The 21,453-nt window shown below is 34.1% G+C and overlaps 1 protein-coding gene across 2 annotated transcripts in view; it reads left to right on the plus strand.

Moving 5' to 3' along the window:
• The first annotated feature begins 3,537 nt into the window (after positions 1-3,537).
• Positions 3,538-21,453, plus strand: part of LOC123540726 (calpain-3-like) — a 40,673-nt gene continuing 22,757 nt past the window's right edge. Inside the window, exons 1-6 of one of the 2 annotated variants that reach the window (XM_045325967.2) lie at positions 3,538-4,090; positions 11,725-11,923; positions 12,203-12,392; positions 14,002-14,155; positions 14,886-15,105; positions 15,646-15,699. In XM_045325967.2, coding sequence (XP_045181902.2) covers positions 11,732-11,923; positions 12,203-12,392; positions 14,002-14,155; positions 14,886-15,105; positions 15,646-15,699 — 810 coding nt within the window. In that variant the 5' untranslated portion in view covers positions 3,538-4,090; positions 11,725-11,731. Of the gene's footprint in view, positions 4,091-11,696; positions 11,924-12,202; positions 12,393-14,001; positions 14,156-14,885; positions 15,106-15,645; positions 15,700-21,453 lie in introns of those variants that run through there. The other variant, XM_045325969.2, reaches the window with a different exon arrangement.

Here is a 21,453-nt window from a genome sequence, read left to right on the forward strand (position 1 = left end):
ACAATTTGTATATGATGGTAAATATCTTGAAGTTGTAAATGATTTTAATTACCTTGGAACTGTTTTTAATTATACTGGAAGTTTTACCTTAAATCAAGAACAACTTATTGGAAAGGCGACAAAAGCTCTCAATGTGTTATTACTTAATTGCAATAGATATCAACTTAAGCCAAAAATCTTATGTCAGCTTTTTGATTCATTTGTTGGATCAATATTAAGCTATGCTGCTGAAATATGGGGTAATAGTAAGTCAAAAGAAATAGAAAGAGTCCATCTCAAATTTTGTAAAAAGATACTTAATGTTAAACAAAATACATGTAATACTGCTGTATACGGGGAACTTGCACGTTACCCTTTGTATATATCAAGATATGTAAAAATCGTTAAATACTGGTTTAAATTGTTAGCGACTGATAATGTTATTTTAAAAGAAGTTTATAACATTGCATTTGCTGATTGTAGTCTTGGAAAGAAAAATTGGCTCTCAAATATTAAAAGTTTACTTTGTAACTACGGTTTTAATTATGTGTGGGAATATCCCGAATCTGTAAACGATAAAGTTTTTGTACCTTTATTTAAGAAAAGAGTTATAGACTGTTTTATACAAAACTGGCATAATGATAAAGAGAACAGTGCTGTATTGAATTTATACAACCATGTAAAAGATTCATTTATATACGATAGTTACCTTGATATACTGCCAAGTAATCTAAGAATATATCTTACTAAAATTAGAGTATCATCTCATTCGCTACATGTTCAAACTGGCAGACATGGTGTAAATAGAACTGTTAGAGGTGAACGATACTGTACATACTGTAATCTCCATGACGTTGAGGACGAGTATCATTTTATTTTAATATGTCCATGTTACACTGATATAAGAAAAAAATATATAAAACGATGTTATTACATAAGACCCAGTATGTATAAGTTTATTGAGATGTTAAAGACAGAAAATAGAAATATGTTAATTAATCTATGTCTATATCTTAGAACTGCATTGTCACATAGATTATCTTTATCAACAATTATTACAGAATAATTCATCCTCTGTATCTGTTAAATGTGAACATCCTGTATAACTTCGATCATTGTGATTTTATTTATTCATGTTTTATTATGTTCAATGTATATTTGACGATGTACACATGTACAAGTCTGAATAAATTATCTGTTCTGTTCTGTTCTGTGTCAATTAAACATTAAAAGAGATAGCTTTCCTAACGACCCTTGGATCACAAATGCAAACTGTCGTAAAAAGGTAAAATACAGAATTTTTTGTATATATTTTACTTAATAATTTTTAGTAAATAAATTCAAGGTCCGCCTTAATCAAATTAAAGCTGGAATATTTAATTATGTCCGGAGCATTTTTGTGTACAAGAATGTTTTTGCCATGTAAATAATATCTGCATTTAAAACAGAATTGAATTTTACTTCAGTAACTTAATGATATATTTTTGTTTTCGTGAAAATTTTACCTGGTTTCGTGATCTTTTCAGTTATCATAAATGTCGTCGTGATTAACTTACTTTCATAATTTATTGTACATGTTCAATTCAAGATAATTTTACATAAAACTAATTTCTATACTGTAATCCTATTGAATGATAGTTTATAGAAGTAATAAAATGTTATATGCATCACGCATAAATCCTTTTTATTGGACCTGTAATAAAACTAGCCAATTACCTCTAAATAAGGAACGTTAAAACAACACAGACGTTTATAACACTGATAAGGCTATAATTGCGTTTTGAATTACGGGTATTTTCTTTTTGTAATTACAAGGTATAATTATCATGCGATTTTAATCTTTCGCATATTTTTTATTTTGCAAGCAGTTTTCATATATTGGTGGAATATGTGTAGTTATATTAAAATGAATAATGTCTGCTTGAATACGGCAAAATACCTGTACCACGCTGATTGCCATTATCTTTTTTTTAATTTTACAAACTTCCTATTTTACCAATATTTTAAGAATTACTGAATTGATATACGTGTGATGTTCAACCATTTCAGAATAAAATAATTCAAAACCTACACCTGTGTAATTATAAATTGTAAACAGCTGTTTAAAAGAAAAAAACAAACAAAATAACTTACGTATGTATTTTTGTGACATAAGAATGGACGTGGTAGTGGCAGCAGGTATAATACATATCAATCAGACAATTTTAAAATATATTCGTCAAGTTTATTTGTATCTTGTGACTTCCCTGTTTGATATTTGTCTTTGTTTTTTGTTGTTGTTTTTTCTTCTTTTTTTTTTGACAAGAATGTGTTATGGCCGTAAAAGTTATAAAATCGTATAAAACATGGTTCGATCTTCTTCTCTTTTTTTTTTTGGGGGGGGGGGGGGGGGGGGGGGGGGGGGCACATATTATACTTAAAGACAGCGTTATTTAAAACAATGTAAAATCAGATCATATTTCTTAAATATATATGTCAGATTTTATTTTTCAACGACAGCGTATTTTATAGATGGGAGACGCCGTAAAAATATCAATGCTAGTGCTATATAAATATAAAAGGAAGTGTCTATGGGTACGAACCTCCTTTTTTCTAGAGATTAAGGGTCATTTACATTTCAGATTTGGTTGAAAATGAAAAATAAAAAATAAAAAAAAAATAAAAGACTTCATCGATATTTGCCTTTAACTTGAATCTAAATGGTTTACAGATAGCAATGTTCACCCGATTTGTTACATTGTTTTTCGAAAACATGTTAAAATATACATTCTTCTTATATAAGAATATGTTATGAAAATAGGGTTTTTATTGCTGATAGATATGTTATATTGATATAAAAATTAATTTAATTATTATAAAATAACATATGAAAAATGCTATGGTTCAGAAAATTACATATTAAACATTCTTTTGATAAAAATGACTTGTTTTATTTCTAATGAAAATTCTCTTCTCCATAGTTTGTAACTCCAGTGACATTTCAATTAAACTTGTTTAATTATCTTATGAAAAAACGTTCTCTTTTATTACACTTGATATTGTAATAAACACCCAGGTGACAATACCCGGAGGCAGTAGATATCGACATCGCAATACCGGTCACCTGTTACCAATACCAAATAGCTGTTGTCTCCCCTGATATCGATTTTCTGCAATATCGGTCATGAGGTCAATTCTTCCTCATGCAAACTTCGAAGGGTGATAGGGCTTACAGAGTAGATGACCGCTAATAGTTTTGGGGTTACAAGGTCAATGTCAAGGACCTGAACATGGAAAACCGTTTCTGATAGCATTTATATATCGAACTATACAAGCGGAATTTACGCCGTTATTGTATTGTTTTGATTTATGCTACCCGTGAAAAAGGCTTTTTTAAAAAGCCGCCGAAAGCGCTCGGGTTTACAATGAAACTTTTGACACGGTTCGAACATATATTTTCCTATACTCTCTCTCTCTCTCTCTCTCTCTCTCTCTCTCTCTATACACACATGACTATATATATATATACATGATTATATATATATTTTTTTTTTCTAAATTATAAGTTATTGCACAATGCCTAGAATTGATCTTAAATCCCTGTTGTAACGACCTATATTAACGATCCTGTTTATCTTAAAATGAAAACGATTCCGTAGATTAATTTCCAGTTGGTCCAATAAAATGTTTTTCTCGCTCCAAATTTTTGTTCTAAGCTAGTATCTGAAGCTGAGAAATCGCAGTGACAAGACTCCTGCAATTCGATAAACAACCTGGTTACTATAGCAACCATTTTGTTGTCATAAGCGACCAGGTAGACGGCAGAAAATATGTCACATCATCACGGCATGTAGATACATCAGTGAGAGGAATATATTGGTTTATGGAATAAAACTGTCATTTATGTTCTGTATGGAAGAAGATTCTTTACAGATAATCTTTTTGTACTTTTGAATTTAAAAAATATGGGTCAGAAAGAAACGGAGGTGCTATACTCGGTGTTAAGACAGAAAAATCAGTAAATTCCGAAAACTCCAGGCTCCCAAGATTTGATAATTTCCTTATCAAATAACTGAGCGGAATAAAGTTCAGTAAACAGACGATACGGAATTTCAGTTCAAACACGCCACAGGTAAAACTTTTTAAAAATGATTAATACAACTTTACGTTTTTGTTGAAATAAAGTACTTTCGTGGGTTAGTAACGTAGATTAAAAAAAACCCGAAGAATTACCTGAAATTTAATATATTTTTTTTTGCCGCTGAGCACGTAGGTATTCTTTAAAATGTAGTTTCAGTTTTAGTTGCGTGGAACTGTTCCAGTCGCACACATACATGTATAATAAAAGCCTCTGTTGAGGAATTATATCGATATATTTCAGAAGACTCTTAACTGTTTATCATCATGAGTTTAATTCATTTTTCCTCTGTGTCGTTGCATCTGCCTACAACATAGACCGTTTGTCTAAACTTCAAAACCGTGCTGCTAGGATAACGTTAGACATCCGCTCTGGACTTGTATAAATCGCTTAAAACACGTCGCAATACGTTACTAAACTGACCACAAATGTTTCAGAAGCCAAAGATCGGCAATAGGGTAAAGATAACTTCAGAGGGGAAGGGTGGTGGGGGGTGGGGGGCACTAGGGTGAATATAGTCTCATTGGGGAAGGGTGGTGGCCGGGGGGGGGGGGGGATAGTGTAAAGATAGGCGCATGGGAGAAGGATGATGGCGTGGGCAACAGGATAAAGGTCGCGTGAGGAGAGGAAAGGTGATGTGATGACTGTTCATTTCAGCATTTCCTGATTTGTGCATTACATTTTCGTGACCACCAACAGCCATATCATTCACAACGTCGGTGCGTTTGTGTATATATAAACCGTTCGTTGTTCCCATTCCTTAGTTCTCAGACATCAATGTAAGTTCCATAATAGTTATCAGTGGTTTTTTTTTTTCGTATTATTCTCTTTTGGTCTATTTAGTTGTATGTAGTTCGTAAAACAACTGCAGTTTATTTTTGTTTTCCATCTTCATTCTTTTCCCCTTTTTGTCATCACATTTTTATATTATATGTTGTTTTGTTTTTTAGTCTATTTCTATTATTTCAAATATTTATTTTCAGTCAAGCATAATTACACTATTATTACTTTTTAAAAGTAATCCAATGCTACCATGTACTTTTCTCGCGTAAGAGTTTGGAGCGTTTTTGGTGCCCGGATTACACATAACATTTATTGTTTAACCACTTTTATACACACTTTTAGCTTCTGATGTTGCAAATTAAATTCTTTTCATACTACCACATACTGTCTATACCACTTAGTACTAGTTTGTTCACATTACGTTATTTTGATCATACCTTGTCTTACATACGCAAGATCGTTATGTTACAGGACCATATGTTAGACTGGCTACAGCTTAATTAATATGTTCTTCTCGTTAAATAATGTTTACTATTAATAATTATATATTACATTCCCACGTATTTTCAATAATAATGATTTTCATTGCACGCTGAACAATGAAGGGTAACTCAGTATTATATAGAACTGTAAAGTAAAAAACAGACATACTGAAATTAATATTGTTATGATTTGTTACAAAAGACCAGCTAATATATTTATTAATACACAACATCCGGGTGATATTTCTACTTAGCAGCTTCGATCACGTGGGATAATTTCATTAGCGGGAAATATGAAGTTAGGATGTTATTGGTAACGTGTTGAAATGATTCTTTTAGGCCTATATAAACAGACTGATCAAACTGCACGGTTATTCCAGTCTAAAGTACTGACAAATATCAATGACAATGAAGCGAAATGTATCTTTTTATATCGATTTCTATTTCATGAAAGTTTTGATATGCTTTGGAACGCTACATTTAACTAAAATTGAAGTGATAGTATACATATATACCTTATCTTTTCATAAAGAAAACTATCGCTAGTAATGTATCATTTGGTTTATCTTGGGCTGGACAATCTCTGACATTCTAGAACACTAATGAACTATTACTTGTCCATCTGTACACACTACATATCTTTTGTTTTTCTTTTAACAAAATGCGATTTTTATCTGATTTCTTCGTCGCTAACTGCCCACCTTAGATTCTGGAATCAATTCTGCTGTCGCGTGACTTATATTGATAACCACGCGGGGTGTGCTTAAATGAACTAGTTTAGAGACACGTTCGTTCGTCCTGCGGGTTACACAGTAAACTATACATGTAGGCCAGATTAATGGATATCACTGGTTCGTAGTTTGTGCTATATAAACGGCCTGTATCAGCCTATATGCTTGTTTGGCTACTATAAAGACCATGCCGAAGCTAGAATATCTAGATATTGTGACTAACAATGCAATAAGATATAGTATCTAACATTTTTTAGATAAAGCTCGCATGAGCGAAAAAGAATTTATAGTAGATTTTTCTGACACTGTATGGGAAGCACTTTTTGTAAGATTTTTTTTTCATGTAATATGATTGAATTTAAGTATCATTTCTTACTGTGCTATCCGTTATACTCGCGTCCATAAGATACAGCCGTTTTTAAAAATATTTCATTGCCAAATAATCATATGTTCATTTCTCATATGACACACCGAATTAACCATTACCTTCCTGAATTTCTATAATGAACTTGTCCATCATCCAATTTGGACAGTACCAATAACTGTTAAAAGGGGTGCTTACCAAAAGATACTGGCTGAATAGCGAAACAGTGCAGATCATGAACAGACTGCACGGATGTGCAGGCTGATGATGATCTACACTGGTCGCAAAGGCAGAATCAATCGCGTCCAGCATATATAATAAGGGTTAGATATAGAGAAAGAGTTATTAAACGAAACTTCCAAGCTACAAAAAGATACTCTAGCCGAGTCAAGCATTACACTTTCACAATGCATTTTATTCAACAGTCGTATTTATTGTAACTTCTTGTATTATGTCATGTCTTTGCCATATTTGTCTTGAAAATATGTTAATGGTGAAATGCAAATAACTTGCTGAACTGAAAACTGTCAAGAGAAAATATGTGAAAATTTATTTCTAATGTCATGTAATAAAACACTTATTGAATAGGTTGTCGGGCATGAGTTAAAACGAGTTGTTTTTATTAGATTTAGACAAAAGGATACAACTATTCAAACGAGGTTACTAGTATATCAAATTAACAAAGTTGATTTTCGAACTAACATGCACATTTTGGAAGGTCATCTTATTATGCATTTCATATGACAAGTATATTACTGTATATAACACTTATTTTGCCAAAATTAAACACACACTATAACTTGTAGCAACACTAAATTGGAAAAGAATATGTCATTCAAGTACGCTTGAAAACAATTTTATCAAACATAGAATTGTAACTACTCAGTTAACATATTCGGGAAAAAAGGGTTTCATTATTCCATAAAAGCTACACATAGGTGACATGGTATTTATGGTGCCCACCTACAAATATGTATCAAAATCTTTGAAAAAGAAAATTAAAAATTGACATCTGGGGCACCTTTCTGTGAATACTGCGACACTTGAGATGAGGTCTATGAAATTTACTGTTTTATACTTATTTTGCATGAACAAATCTTTTTTTTCTAAGAATATAACCAATATACAAATGAAATAGTTTAGTTTAAACTTTTAAAAAGCTGCGCAATATACCGTTCTAATTCGCCTTAATATACACGTACCTTTTAATTTTGAGGCAAAATGATCTCCGAAAAATGATTCTCCGAAAAGAATGTTTTTATTACTGTGTATTGTTTACCGGCCTTAAAATGAAAAAAAATGACGTGAGCTGTTTTGCTTGCATTAGTCTTTTGGTTATATAAAGGCTAAAGTCGGGTCGCTGGGAAGAATTGACTTTGTAAAGAGATGTGAGATAAGACGAGTTCTATATGTATGTTATCTGTTCTCCGCTATTGATTTCTGTTTGTCAATAACACCTCCACCACTTGTTGACACGAGCCAGCTTCCTGAAAGGGCGCCAGTTCTTAATATGTTAACACCTGTCCATATATTTCACGTAATTATTGACAAATTGGAACAAACTAGCAAGATCGTCCAATATTCAAAGATTCACGACAGATGCTTCAAGAGAGGTTCATATGCGTACGTTCTTTCATATGGCATATGGAAGCCATGTGCACTATGCAGATTTACCAATTTAAAATGCGAAATGCTTAAGGTTACAACACACTAAATAGCTGCTTTTCTTTATTCTATATAAAATTGCCATATTTCCAATGACTGCATCACATAAAGACCCATTTTAAATGTCTGAATATTTTCAATGCTGAATAAAAAGAAAAAGAAAAGTCGGGGCATGTTTGATGCAAGAATAATATTTTCAGTCAAACACACAAACTGCCAAATCAGCTAAAAATGAGACCCTAATTGTGGTGGCATATGACCTAATTAAGATTTCCTAACAAAGTCTGTCAAGCTATCATTTCATTAGGAAAATGCTTGCAAAAGTTCAAGCATATAGATCTGTCATGAGATTTCAGTAAAAAAATGCTAAGACATTAAGGAAAAAAGCTCTACAGAACATAAAACAACAACAACTGAGGACTATTTGAATCCGCCATTATGCGACTACAATTTTTTCGCGGCATTTTTCCTATTTAGTGTCTGCGAGCCTTAATGCCAAACATTGGCTGTGAAATGGTAATTTAGTAATGACAAATGCTTTAGTCAATTGTTAATTGCGGATTGCGAAATAATAAATTCCTCATCAGTAAGTTCAAATAAAGAGGTTTAAGTCCGTTAGTGCATTGTTAAAAAGTCATTTGGTTATATAACTTTGTTTCTTTGAAAATAAGTTTGAATATGTTAGATAAAGAGTTAACACGTATGGTTTCATGTTCGCATGGCCGGTAGAACATGCTATATAATATTGCCGCAATAGGGAACTGCCGCAAACCTGTGGTATGCCAGAATGCTTCTTATCAGACTTGCAGAAAGTTATATGTTTTCAAGTATGTGAAAGTTACATTTATTAATTTAATTAAGAGAAGATACTTTAAAACTTAAGAACAAATCATACGAAAATAATTATGAAATAATTTGACATTTACGGTAAAGTACATGACGTAATTACAACGTAATCGTTTTAAGCATAGTTTGTTTAGCATTTGCCTAGTAACACCAGCTTCCATACTTTCATTATTTTCATCATTTTGAAAATACATTTTTTTCACAATACAGTTGTAAACAAAGTGACATGTTCACCCATATAACTGTGTTTTGGTTCGTTTTTGTTATTCGCTTGAAACTTTTTACTGACTGCGGATCTAGTTCCATCGTTGTAAACACTTAAAATCATCCAGGCAAAATAATAGCAGACTTGGTTATACCTCTTGCCATTATATAAATATTGCATTCCTGAGAGGGTGATATGAAAAATGTTCACCGCGAGATATATGAATATTGACCGAGGCGCCAGCCGAGGTCTATATTCATATTTCGAGGGGTGAACATTTTTCATATCACCCTCTCAGGAATGCAATATTTATTTTATTATACCGAAAGGTTATAAGGGTCAAAGCATTTACTTGAAAATCAACATAATAATTTATTTAACATTAAAAGTAATTACTAACCAAATAATGAAGACAGAATTAAAGAGTCTTTACTTGTTAGCACTCATAATTTGTGGCGACTTTGCCGTGTGATAAGACTTTTTTGATAGATTTAATCGAGACGTTTACATATAGCTGACCCCTATATTTATTCTTATCAACATTGCGTTAATCATGAGCATTCGAAAAACGGCGATAACTTTCTTTTTTCTAAACGAAACATATAAGTGTGAGCACTCATTTTCTTGTTAGTTAGATGATTTCCAAACTTATTGTGGTAGTTTCGATTCAATATTTGATAAAAAATTGTTTTTTGTTTGTTTTTTTTTAATATTTTGCACGTAGCATAAAAAAAGGAAATTCGGCCGTGTTCGCACATGCAAGAGCAGCAGAAAAAGGGTAATTTAATCCTAAAGTATAATTATATAAGCGCCTCGTCTGAAAATTTATCGACTCACTCTTTTAATCAATGCGAAAGTATCAATCTCTCAACGGGTGATATGAAAAAATAATATCACATGCGCAGAAAAAACAAAATAACGCTGTTGCGCATGTGATATGAAATTATGGATCATATCACCTGCGCAGAAATTGAAAATAACGATTTTGCGCATGTGATATAAAATCACTGGGGAATATGATATATTATTCAAGTTAAACTAATGGGAAATTTGCATTAGACATTTATGTGAGGTATAATAATACAGGTTACTCCCTAGCAATGGCTAATAACAGGAAATAACAACAACACAGAGTACACAGAACCCCCGTTTTGATATGCCATGTTCTTATAATCATTTCCGCATACTGTCATTAGCGGAATGCACTTTTGTTAGTGGTAACACCATTTGCACATTTTCCCTTTACTGCAACAATAAAATCAGTCATTACAGATGATTTTGAAAGCATTATATTGTTTAATGCGTCGTAACTTACCAATTTTCAGTTTCCTAACCATATATTATAATGATTCATGTGTTTTCATTGTCATGGCAACAAAGCCAATGGTTTCTCAATCTAATGTTTTATTGCTGTCTTGCGGGCAAACATAATAATAATTTCTAAGACAGTTCATGAACAATCATACGATACAAGATTTCTATCACAATATTCGATCAGAACCGATTTGACACTATTACGATTTTCGTTTGAAAAGAAGGTTTCGATTACCATGGTGATTTTTTACCTGGTTTTATGTGCAGTAAGTAATTGAGAAGCTGAGAACCAGGTAACCAATTAGCCCCAAAGAGACTTTAAATGAAAGTTTGCTGTCGATGGTATGCTGCGATATACCAGTATTTATCCTACCCTCATATAAGATATAGCGCAATATCAGCCTGCCTAATAAACTTTGCTTTATCTAGTCAGTGTCAAGATATCCCTTTTGCGGGAACTTTTGAAATCACTTATTTTATCAAAATTTTGCATTTAAATCATCACCATTGTATTGGAAATGTCTGAGCTTGGAAAATGAGTGGTCAAATCAATGGTTTTTATCCTGAAACAAAAGTTATTGCTATTTTTCACTTTTACAGTACTTCAGCCAGAAATTTTGAAAACAATTTTTTTCCCGAATTTTTCATTGAAACTGTTATCATTGTATTGGAAATGTTCTAACTAAGAAAATAAGTGGTAAAATCAAAAGTTTTTACCCTGAAACAAAAATGTTTTTGCATTTTTTCAATTTTCCACAAACTGAATTACACTAGCAAGCGTCATATTATATGACGTCAAGTCTGCACGCTGTTGCTCTTTCCAACGACTTTTTCTTAATTTTCTGAACAGGTAGGATAAATAGAATATTAGATTACTGTCTGAATAAATTTAAATTTATTAGGCTCGTCTACGAAAAAATTTAAGGCTCGGCAGAGCCTCGCCTAATATATTTTCTTCAACTCGCCTAATAAATTTAAATTTATCAGACAGTAACCTAATATTCTCTATATAGCACGCACCAGCTAAATAGTACAAAAAAAACAAAAACAAAAACGAAATGGTGTAATAATGATTGTAATGATCAATCCCAGACGAGATGTACGTTCTTCGAGATGACTGACTGAAAAAAATGTGTAGAACCGCCATTTAGGGAGGAAGTTTAAGTCAAGGCTTAACTGTACTTAAAAGTATACTTAATGGACACGTAAAATTACACTACTATTTTTTTCTTACTTAGGGTCACGATGAGTTCTAGAAAGAAATCTTGTGAAGTGCCGCTGCAGGATTTCGCCAGAATACAGCTCATGTTTCTTCCAACCGCTCTGTCCAACGGGAAGCTATTCACCGACTACACATTCCCTCCGGACAAATCCTCGTTGACGTACGTGTACAGTGGCGATGATCGTTATGAAAAAATGATCTTTAAAAGGCCGAAGGTTTGTACATTTTCCTATGTCACAATATACGTGAAAATTTGCGACCCTTATGTCAAATCATTAGTAGGTTATAATATAAAGTGTATATTTTCTATTAGGTAAAATGAATAACCTAAACGCATATGAAGAAAATCTGAAGTTGGAAAACTTTTCGAAAATAAGGTACCGCATGGCGGCGGGCAGAATACAGATTTATAGGTCATGATTAATTCCACTAGTTTAAAACACACTTTTAAGTCTGCTTATTTAAGAACACGTATAACTTTATATTTACTTTAGGATATTTGTTCGTACTCTGTGTTTGCTGGAGTCGGTGGTGGGTATGAGACGCCGTTTCCATGGAAATCGTGGAAGAAGACCGCGTGGTTTGAGGCCGCCATTGCCGTTGTATCTCTCAATGTAAAACTGATGGATAAACTGATCCCGGGCTATAGAAACTTTGATCAGTCTCTGCAGACGGACTATATAGGTGAGCCGATTTTGCATTTTGTCTGAAACTTTCCCCCATTCGAGGCCATTTTATGAAGGTGGTCAAACGCATTTAAGCATATTTTCAACAGTAATTATGAGATGCAAAAGGCAAGTTGTATCTCTGGCTGTAGTTTCATAATGAATTTAACTAAATATATCTTGAGACTTAAAGGGAGGTAATAATAATTTTTGTACTTTTGTTTGAATTGAATGGCTGCTTTATCTGTAATTTTCAATACACATCTTTGAGAAGTGTTATACAGTTGCCATTGAAATACAATGTCATTTCTTGCGCTGTCCAAGGCTGTGCAATATCATTCTTGTGCCCCAAACATTAAGAGAAAAAAATCGTACGCTAGAAAGATGTATCTTGGCTAGATGGGGAACCAGGTTATATAGGATAAAGTTTTAAAGATACCAATTTGTAAATATTTCAATATGAGATGTTTACAGTGAGTACAAAGCCAATTCACGGCCAAAACTCGTTTTAGTTTAATCATACTAGTATTTTATTGTATATATATACACATATCCTATTCACGCACATGCAACAAGCATACATAAATACATCAATGTAAATCTACGAAAGGGTTGGGCCAGAAGTTATTACAAAATTATCTTATAATGCTTACATGACTCATCAACAGAAGTGACTTTGTTCTGCTAGTTAGAGAGTCAGTTTATAACTTAGTATGGAACACCTACATGCGTCAGAAGTGTAGACCAATACTAAAACATGTCCAAGAGATTTCTTGTGTAAAAATTCGCCTTTTAAAAGGTTGAATATTTATTCCCGGCTCTAAAGCGGCATCTATCTTTAATATATCAACACTCAAACCGTTTCAAGTGACATGAAAATCTAAGCTCAAATAATACGATTGGGAACACCGCTAGGTTTCAGCAATTTATGGAAAGGTCAAACATATTTATAGGAATGAGTATGTGGACAGACATACGTTATCTGCAATTAAATCAACGGAGTTGGGAATTACAGTTGCGTCTATTTCATTAAATCATTCCCTCCCTACTCAGTGGTATCTCAACATGTTTTTGTTGGGTAACGTGCTTAATGGCAGATAACGTTTCCAGGAAACACGCTTTGGTCTAATTTTTTGTCCTATTACAGTAATACTCGCGTTAGATTTTTAACGGCTTGTCATTTTTATCGTAATGCATTATGGATGCTGTATCCAAGATAAAAGGATCTGCAGGAAAGCTAGTTTTATAATTTCTGCATTATTTGATTTATTGCTCTCATATCCAAAACGGGGTATTCCTGTACGTTTGATTTATGTTGACAAGTCACAAGTATATGTAACCGTTGACAAAACAGGAGTGAATTCGTATGAATTACCTTATGAATTAGTTATGAATTACCTTTCAGGAAAGGGAAATGGCATCTACGCTGTAACAGTGCAAATGTACTTGGCTGGAAAACAGAGGAAAACTGGTACCAGCATCTACTACTAAAGTCATATATTTGTATTTGACTGCATCGTTTTAACTACAATTTATCCATACGCAATCTACTGTAGCAATTTGATAATAAATTACATGACGTTAGCTCAGTATTCTTATAACTCGAATATTTTTCATTTTACTTATAGGCTGTTTTTGTTTCAAGCTATGGCGTTTCGGGGACTGGGTTGATATTGTAGTGGACGATCACCTACCCACAATGGACAACAATTTGTTATACTGCCAAGCTTACGGTACCCCGAGAGAATTCTGGGGGCCGCTTGTTGAAAAAGCATATGTCAAGTAAGTTTTATTTCAACTGTCATGTTTTCTATCTCCATTGATAATTCACTGTAGTTAAATGATCTGTTTTCCTTGAATAAATATCTAACAGGATGTATGAAAAATGTCATAATTAACTTGATGCTTAAATATGATTGACTACCTAAAAAGTAAATATGATTATATATGAGTATTTTATTAATGTTATATAATGAAACCTTTTTTACAACCAATTTTTGCGGCAAACTGCATTTCTACAGAATCACTGAAAAAGTAAAATTTTTATTGCCAAGAGCCAGCAGCATTGTTTTGTTTTAGGTACAAATGTACTAACAAAATTAATAATGGCAGTTATAAAATTTCAAAAAAAGAAAGTCACGAAATATGGAAGCATTTTGTTTTGCTTGAATATAGACAGGTTATATAACAGAAGCTAAGGACCCGGCTATTTATGCAATTGGTCAGATAAAAATCCGTATTATATACTTGCAGTGGTACCTCTCTGATTCGAACATGCTCGGACCAGAAAAAAAAGTTTGGATTAGAGAGGTTTTCGGATTACAAAGGTTAAGAACTATTTCAGACCGGAAATTTATGCTGTCCATCTACTTTTGAACGTATTGATAAAACATGTTACACTTAAAACAATATGCAGATTGGTTAAATGTGATGTCAATTTTCATGTAAATTTAACTTTTCAATATCAATTGTAAATATTGATTTCACCATTATTGTTACACTACTCTTCCAGATGTAAGAAGACATACGAAGCAAACGAATGCGGGCGGACGCTTGACGCTTTGACGGACTTAACAGGCGGTGTTTGCGAATTTTACACGCCGGATATCAATCCGCCACAGAACTTGTTCCATGTCTTATACAAATCGTGTGTGAACAGGTCACAGATAGTTTGTTGGAGAAACGACAAGCTGCTGACGCCGACAGGATTCTGGTTTGAAAACGACATGGTGGTATGTATATCCCATTTGTGCCGCCCCATTAGAAAACCAACATAGTGCGTTTGCGGCCGCGCAGTCCGGTCAGGGTCTGTGCTGTTCGCTTTCAAAGCCTATTGCAATTAGAGAAACTGTTAGCGAGAAGTATGGATCCTGACCAGACTACATGGATGCGCAGGCTGGTCTGGATCCATGCTGGTCGCGAACGCACTATATTGGTTTCCTCATGGTGCGGCTCATTTATAATCCAAATATTTAGATGTAACATTTTCAGTATTTTCCTTGAACTGCTGCAGTGGCTAGGAGTGGCCTCTTTAGATGGATGAAAGTGACGTCATCAGGAAAAGTTCCGTAAATATAATATACTGTTCATATACATGTAAATAACATTTAATATTTAGCTTGGAAAAGTGGGAACAGGTTAGTCTGAAATGAAAAACTTTACTTTCAAAGCATTGATTGGTTGGTACTCTCCTGTCCCTTTCCCGTAATGTACATACATTGTAATGCAAACATACATCCTGAGATGCGAATAAATGTGTGGTTTTCTTCCAGGATGCAGGGAGCAGTAGATACCGGTATCTTCATATTGTTACAGCAACAACGAAGGTAACAAACGTTTTAACCCTTACTATGCCAAATTTCTAAAATAAACTGGTCTATCTTCCAATTTGGGTGTTCACTAAAAAGATTTACTGAGTGCATAGCGAACAGTGCAGATCAAGTTCAGCCTGCATTTTGGGTTATGGTCCTTGATTGTAAAAATATCCATAAATGGTATACAAGTTTGTGTTGCTTGAACCTCAAAAGGTATTTGACTTAGAGTCTTAAAACATTAGGGGTTGTTATATCGCATATGAAGTTGTGCATCTGGTGTTCTCTTAAGGCACACAGCTAGACCAGAGTTATGGTCCTTCACTTAGTGAATATACATATAAAGTTCTTAAAAGTCTGCGTTGCAAACATCTTAAAAATATTTCACCTAGAGTCATGAAACCATGTAGGCCTACAATGACAGAAGTGTGTGCACCTGTGTTCTATGGATACACATCTAGTTTTTCTTTTTTTTTTTACTTTAAGTTTTGATTTAATCAAAGCAAAATGTAGTGTTGAATCACACACTAGCCAACAGCGAAGAGTGTGGACCGGCGCTTATATATTAATGTCATGTAATAATGTGTCATTATACGAAAGGACCTGTCACAATGACTGGTAATAATAGTGACACATTTAGAACTGGAAGTAGATTATTGACATAATGATCACGGTACTTAACAGTTTTTATTCCAATTAATTGTTGTTTTATCTATATATGGAGAGTCAAGTTCCATATTTGACTTACTTCGGCAAATTTCATCACAAAGCACTTAATCAGGTTTGTCGCCGTGTATAAGTCCGTCTGCACTCTGCAGGAGTATCACATTCAATGATATCACGTAAAATACGAATATTTCTGTATAGACTGTATCTGCATATATAACATTTTTGTAAATGGTGCCATATTGTCACCATGGCGGTCACTGTATTCAAAATGAAAGAAAATGTTTAAACTTCAAAGCAACTTTAAAATGGTGTCTATAAAGCTTGTTTTGAAGCACTGGACTTTGTTTTGGAGTGATAAGTTAAGAGTTTCTACAATGGCTTGCATGTGTTGTAAATCTAGGGGTTTGAGCGAAACGGGTTCACATAAATGAAGAAGCGGATGAGCAACCATTCGTTTGCTAACGCGTGTGTAACGGGAAGGGCAGGCGTTTTTATCTATAACTTTATTTCATTTACTACGATAACACCATTTCCATTGGGAAGTTTTGAAATATTGAAAATAAATTGATAAAATCGAAAAATTTTGATTAGAATCATTTAAGACATGATCAGACCTGATATCGGACTTAACATGGACTTATAATTCATTATAGCATAGGCATAATTATTTTGATAATCATTCTATTCGTATCAAAATATTTAATCCCGTGCCTGTGACCGAAGCAAATGTTAAAAAGCATTACAGAAATCAGGACGTATTTTATAATAGTAAATTATACGCAAATTAGTAAAATGAGCTGACCAGTTCAGCGTCAATATCATGTATGCAGTTCCAAAGTATTTCAAAGTACTAGTATGCTTCAACAAAACAGGGACGGGTGGATGCATAGGGAAGTCTGGTTGGGTGAGGGGTGGTTATTCTGTAAAGATAGACGACAGAGATCTAGTTCCTATAAACACTGCACTTCATCTTTTTGTCCTGTGTTATTACAAAATGTACATGAAATGTCAATTAAATCCATTAACAGTTTTTGAGATATGTTTCGTATAGCCATGCATACGTAAAGGGGGATATGCCATATTTGGCAACATTTCTGATTGATAAGAACTAGGTGAAACATTAACACTAACGTAAAAAGTATCAAAATCGGACTACAAACAAAGAAGATATATAGCCATTTGCATACCATCTATGCACACACATGCAGCCATTTTGGGCACAGTGACATCATCATTCTTTCCTTATATGGGCATTACCTTATATGGAAAATTAGTGAATACAACTAAAAGAAACATATTTTGTGGGCCATAATGTAATATGAACCGTAGTATGTGTTTAAAAGTGTATACCTTTATTTGACTTAGAGTCATAAAACATTAAGGGTTGTTATATCGCATATGAAGTTGTGCATCTGGTGTTCTCTTTAGGCACAAAGCTAGACCAGAGTTATGGTCCTTCACTTAGTGAATATACATATAAAGTTCTTAAAAGTTTGCGTTGCAAACATCTTAAAAATATTTCACCTAGAGTCATGTCCCCATGTAGGCCTACAATGACAGAAGTGTGTGCACCTGTGTACTGTGGATACACATCTAGTTTTTCTTTTTTTTTACTTTAAGTTTTGATTTAATCAAAGCAAAATGTAGTGTTGAATCACACACTAGATAACAGCGAAGAGTGTGGACCGGTGTAATGAAGTATTTCGACCCCCATAGATTTATGACCCCCCGGTCATTATTCTATAGAAAAAGTGACCCCCCGGTCATAGTATTATGACCTCCAGATCATAGTACTATGACTCCCCCACGTGAAGTAAACTGAACCTCACGAAGAATATCGACTCCCATAAAAAGACGACCCCCGGTCATTTGGTCAAATTTAGTGATAACTCATGTATCTAAGGCCTAATTGCTGCATTTTATGCTTCCCACCCCCCCCCCCCCCCCCCCCCCCACGAGTGGGGGTATATAGATTTGCCCTTGTCCGTCCGTCCGTCCGTCCTTCCGTTTGACCATTAGCCCCAGATACCATCACTTGACACAGAAATCAGAGCATTCCGCAACGGGAAAAGGGATTCTATTTCTAGACACTGTATCTTGGTGTATACATTTTTTTCAGGAAAATAACAATTCACAATACGTTCACAAAACACACCAGTGTCAATAATCCCTGCAAAAGTCGGTATGAAGTAATTCTTCAGAAGAAAACTGCACAAGAAACTGCTAGCATAGAACTTAGTATTAATAGAAGTTGCAAAACTTAGCAGTGGCAGTAAAGTACGGTAGCGGCAACAATAGAAAGTAGTAGTAGTAGTAGTAGTAGTAGTAGTAGTAATAGTAGTAGTAGTAGTGGCAGTGGTAGTGGCAGTTGCAGCAGCAGCAGAGGAATAAGTGACAGCAGGAGAAGAAGAGGTAGATGTACAAGACGTATTAGTGGAAGCAGGTATAGTAGTATCAGTAGTAGCAGTTGTAGTAGTAGTAGTAGAAGTAGTAGTAGTAGTAGTAGTAGTAGTAGAAGAAGAAGTACATGTAGTAATAGCAATAGAAGTAGCGGCACCAGTAGTAGTAGTACAATCAAAATGTTAACTATTGGCAATGGAGGGTATTAGAGTTGTAGATCTAGTAAGATTGTCCGTTAGGTTTGGTGGGGATCACTTTTTAATAGATATTATCGTCGAAAGTCTTTTTAGGAGCCGGTGTTTTACACGGAAAGAGTAACTTTTTTAAATAGAATAATGTCCGGGAATCGATATTGTATGAGAGTTCGAATGTAGTAATTTCGGCAGTGAGTATTTTACATGGAAGGAGTCACTTTTTCTATAGAATAATAACCGGGTCGTTATTCTATGAGATTCGAAGGGAGTCATCTTTAGGGAGTCAGTATTTTACATGGATGGGTCAGTTTTTCTATAAAATAATGACCGGGGGGTCGTTATTCTATAGAGTTTTCAAAGGGAGTCAGTTTTTTATAAGGGGAGTCAATATTTTACAGGAAAGGAGTCACATTTTCTATAGAATAATGACCGGGGGGTCGTTATTCTATGGGGGTCGAAATACTTCATACACCGGCGCTTATATATTAATGTCATGTAATAATGTGTCATTATACGAAAGGACCTGTCACAATGACTGATAATAATAGGGACACATTTAGAACTGGAAGTAGATTATTGACATAATGATCACGGTACTTAACAGTTTTTATTCCAATAAATTGATGTTTTATCTATATATTGAGAGTCAAGTTCCATATTTAGCTTACTCCGGCAAATTTCATCACAAAGCACTTAATCAGGTTTGTCGCCGTGTATAAGTCCGTCTGCACTCTGCAGGAGTACCACATTCAATGATATCACGTAAAATACGAATATTTCTGCATAGACGGTATCTGCATATATAACATTTTTGTAAATGGTGCCATATTGTCACCATGGCGGTCACTGTATTCAAAATGAAGGAAAATGTTTAAACTTCAAAGCAGCTTTAAAATGGTGTCTATAAAGCTTGTTTTGAAGCACAGGACTTTGTTTTGGAGTGATAAGTTAAGAGTTTCTACAATGGCTTGCATGTGTTGTAAATCTAGGGGTTTAAGCGAAACGGGTTCACATAAATGAAGAAGCGGATGAGCAACCATTCGTTTGCTAACGCGTGTGTAACGGGAAGGGCAGGCGTTTTTATCTATAACTTTATTTCATTTACTACGATAACACCATTTCCATTTTGATTAGAATCATTTAAGACATGATCAGACCTGATATCAGACCAAACATGGACTTATTATTCATTATAGCATAGGCATAATTATTTTGATAATCATTCTATTCGTATCAAAATATTTAATCTGTCTGCCACCGAAGCAAATGTTAAAAAGCATTACAGAAATGAGGACGTATTTTAAAACAGAAAATTACACGCAAATTAGTAAAATGAGCTGACCAGTTCAGCGTCAATATCATGTATGCAGTTCCAAAGTATTTCAAAGTACTAGTATGCTTCAACAAAACAAGGACGGCGGATGCATAGGGAAGTCTGGTTGGGTGGGGGGAGGTTATTCTGTAAAGACAGGCGAAAGAGATCTAGTTCCTATAAACGCTGCACTTCATCTTTTTGTCCTGTGTTATTACAAAATGTACATGAAAGGTCAGTTAAATCCATTAACAGTTTTTGAGGTATGTTTCGTATAGCCATACGTAAAGGGGGATATGCAACATTTGGCAACATTTCTGATTGAAAAGAACTAGGTCAAAATCGGACTACAAACAAAGAATATATATAGCTATTTGCATACCATCTATGAACACAAATGCAGCCATTTTGGGCACAGTGACATCATCATTCTTTCCTTATATGGGCATTACCATATATGGAAAATCTGTGAATATATAATGTAATATGAAACGTAGTATGTGTGTAAAAGTGTATACCTTAAATTTAAGCACCATGTTTAATGGTCTTAAACATAATGTTGCCATATATAAAATATTTGGTAATGCCCATATAAGGAAAGAACGATGACATCACTGTGCCCAAAATGGCTGCCGTTTCATTAATTGATAATATTTGAATTGCCCTATCTTTTTTGTTTGTAGTTAGATTTTCATACTTTTTTCACCAGGTTAAAGTATTCATTAAATTCTTTCTAAATATACATTGTCCAATGTTGAATATTCCCGTTAAAGTGTAATAAAGAGAGATGAAAACTGGCAAGGTTTTGACTCCCGGACAATATACTTTTATCTCAATGTATTTGAAAACCGAGAGAAGGTAGGTCTTATGTCTAGGTTCTTAGACTCTGCACTTTCCCCTATTGTGCTTTGTACGCAGTTAAAATGACATTAAATACAACATAGAGAAATAATATACAAAATATGCAAAGTAGAGTAATCCCAGGAAGCACAGTAACGTTGTGACAACGTTGTTACAACGTTGTGCTGTACGTTGTGACAACGTTAGGAACAACGTTGTGACAACGTAAAAGTGTGGAGTCGTGTCAACGTTGCGACAACGTTGTGGCATAACGTTGTGTTGCGGTCAGATACAACGTTGTGACAACGTAAAAATGTGGAGTCGTATCAACGTTGTGACAACGTTGTTGGTTAA

Source organism: Mercenaria mercenaria, chromosome 16 (assembly GCF_021730395.1).
Source record: "Mercenaria mercenaria strain notata chromosome 16, MADL_Memer_1, whole genome shotgun sequence".
Classification (NCBI taxonomy): Eukaryota; Metazoa; Mollusca; class Bivalvia; order Venerida; family Veneridae; genus Mercenaria; species Mercenaria mercenaria.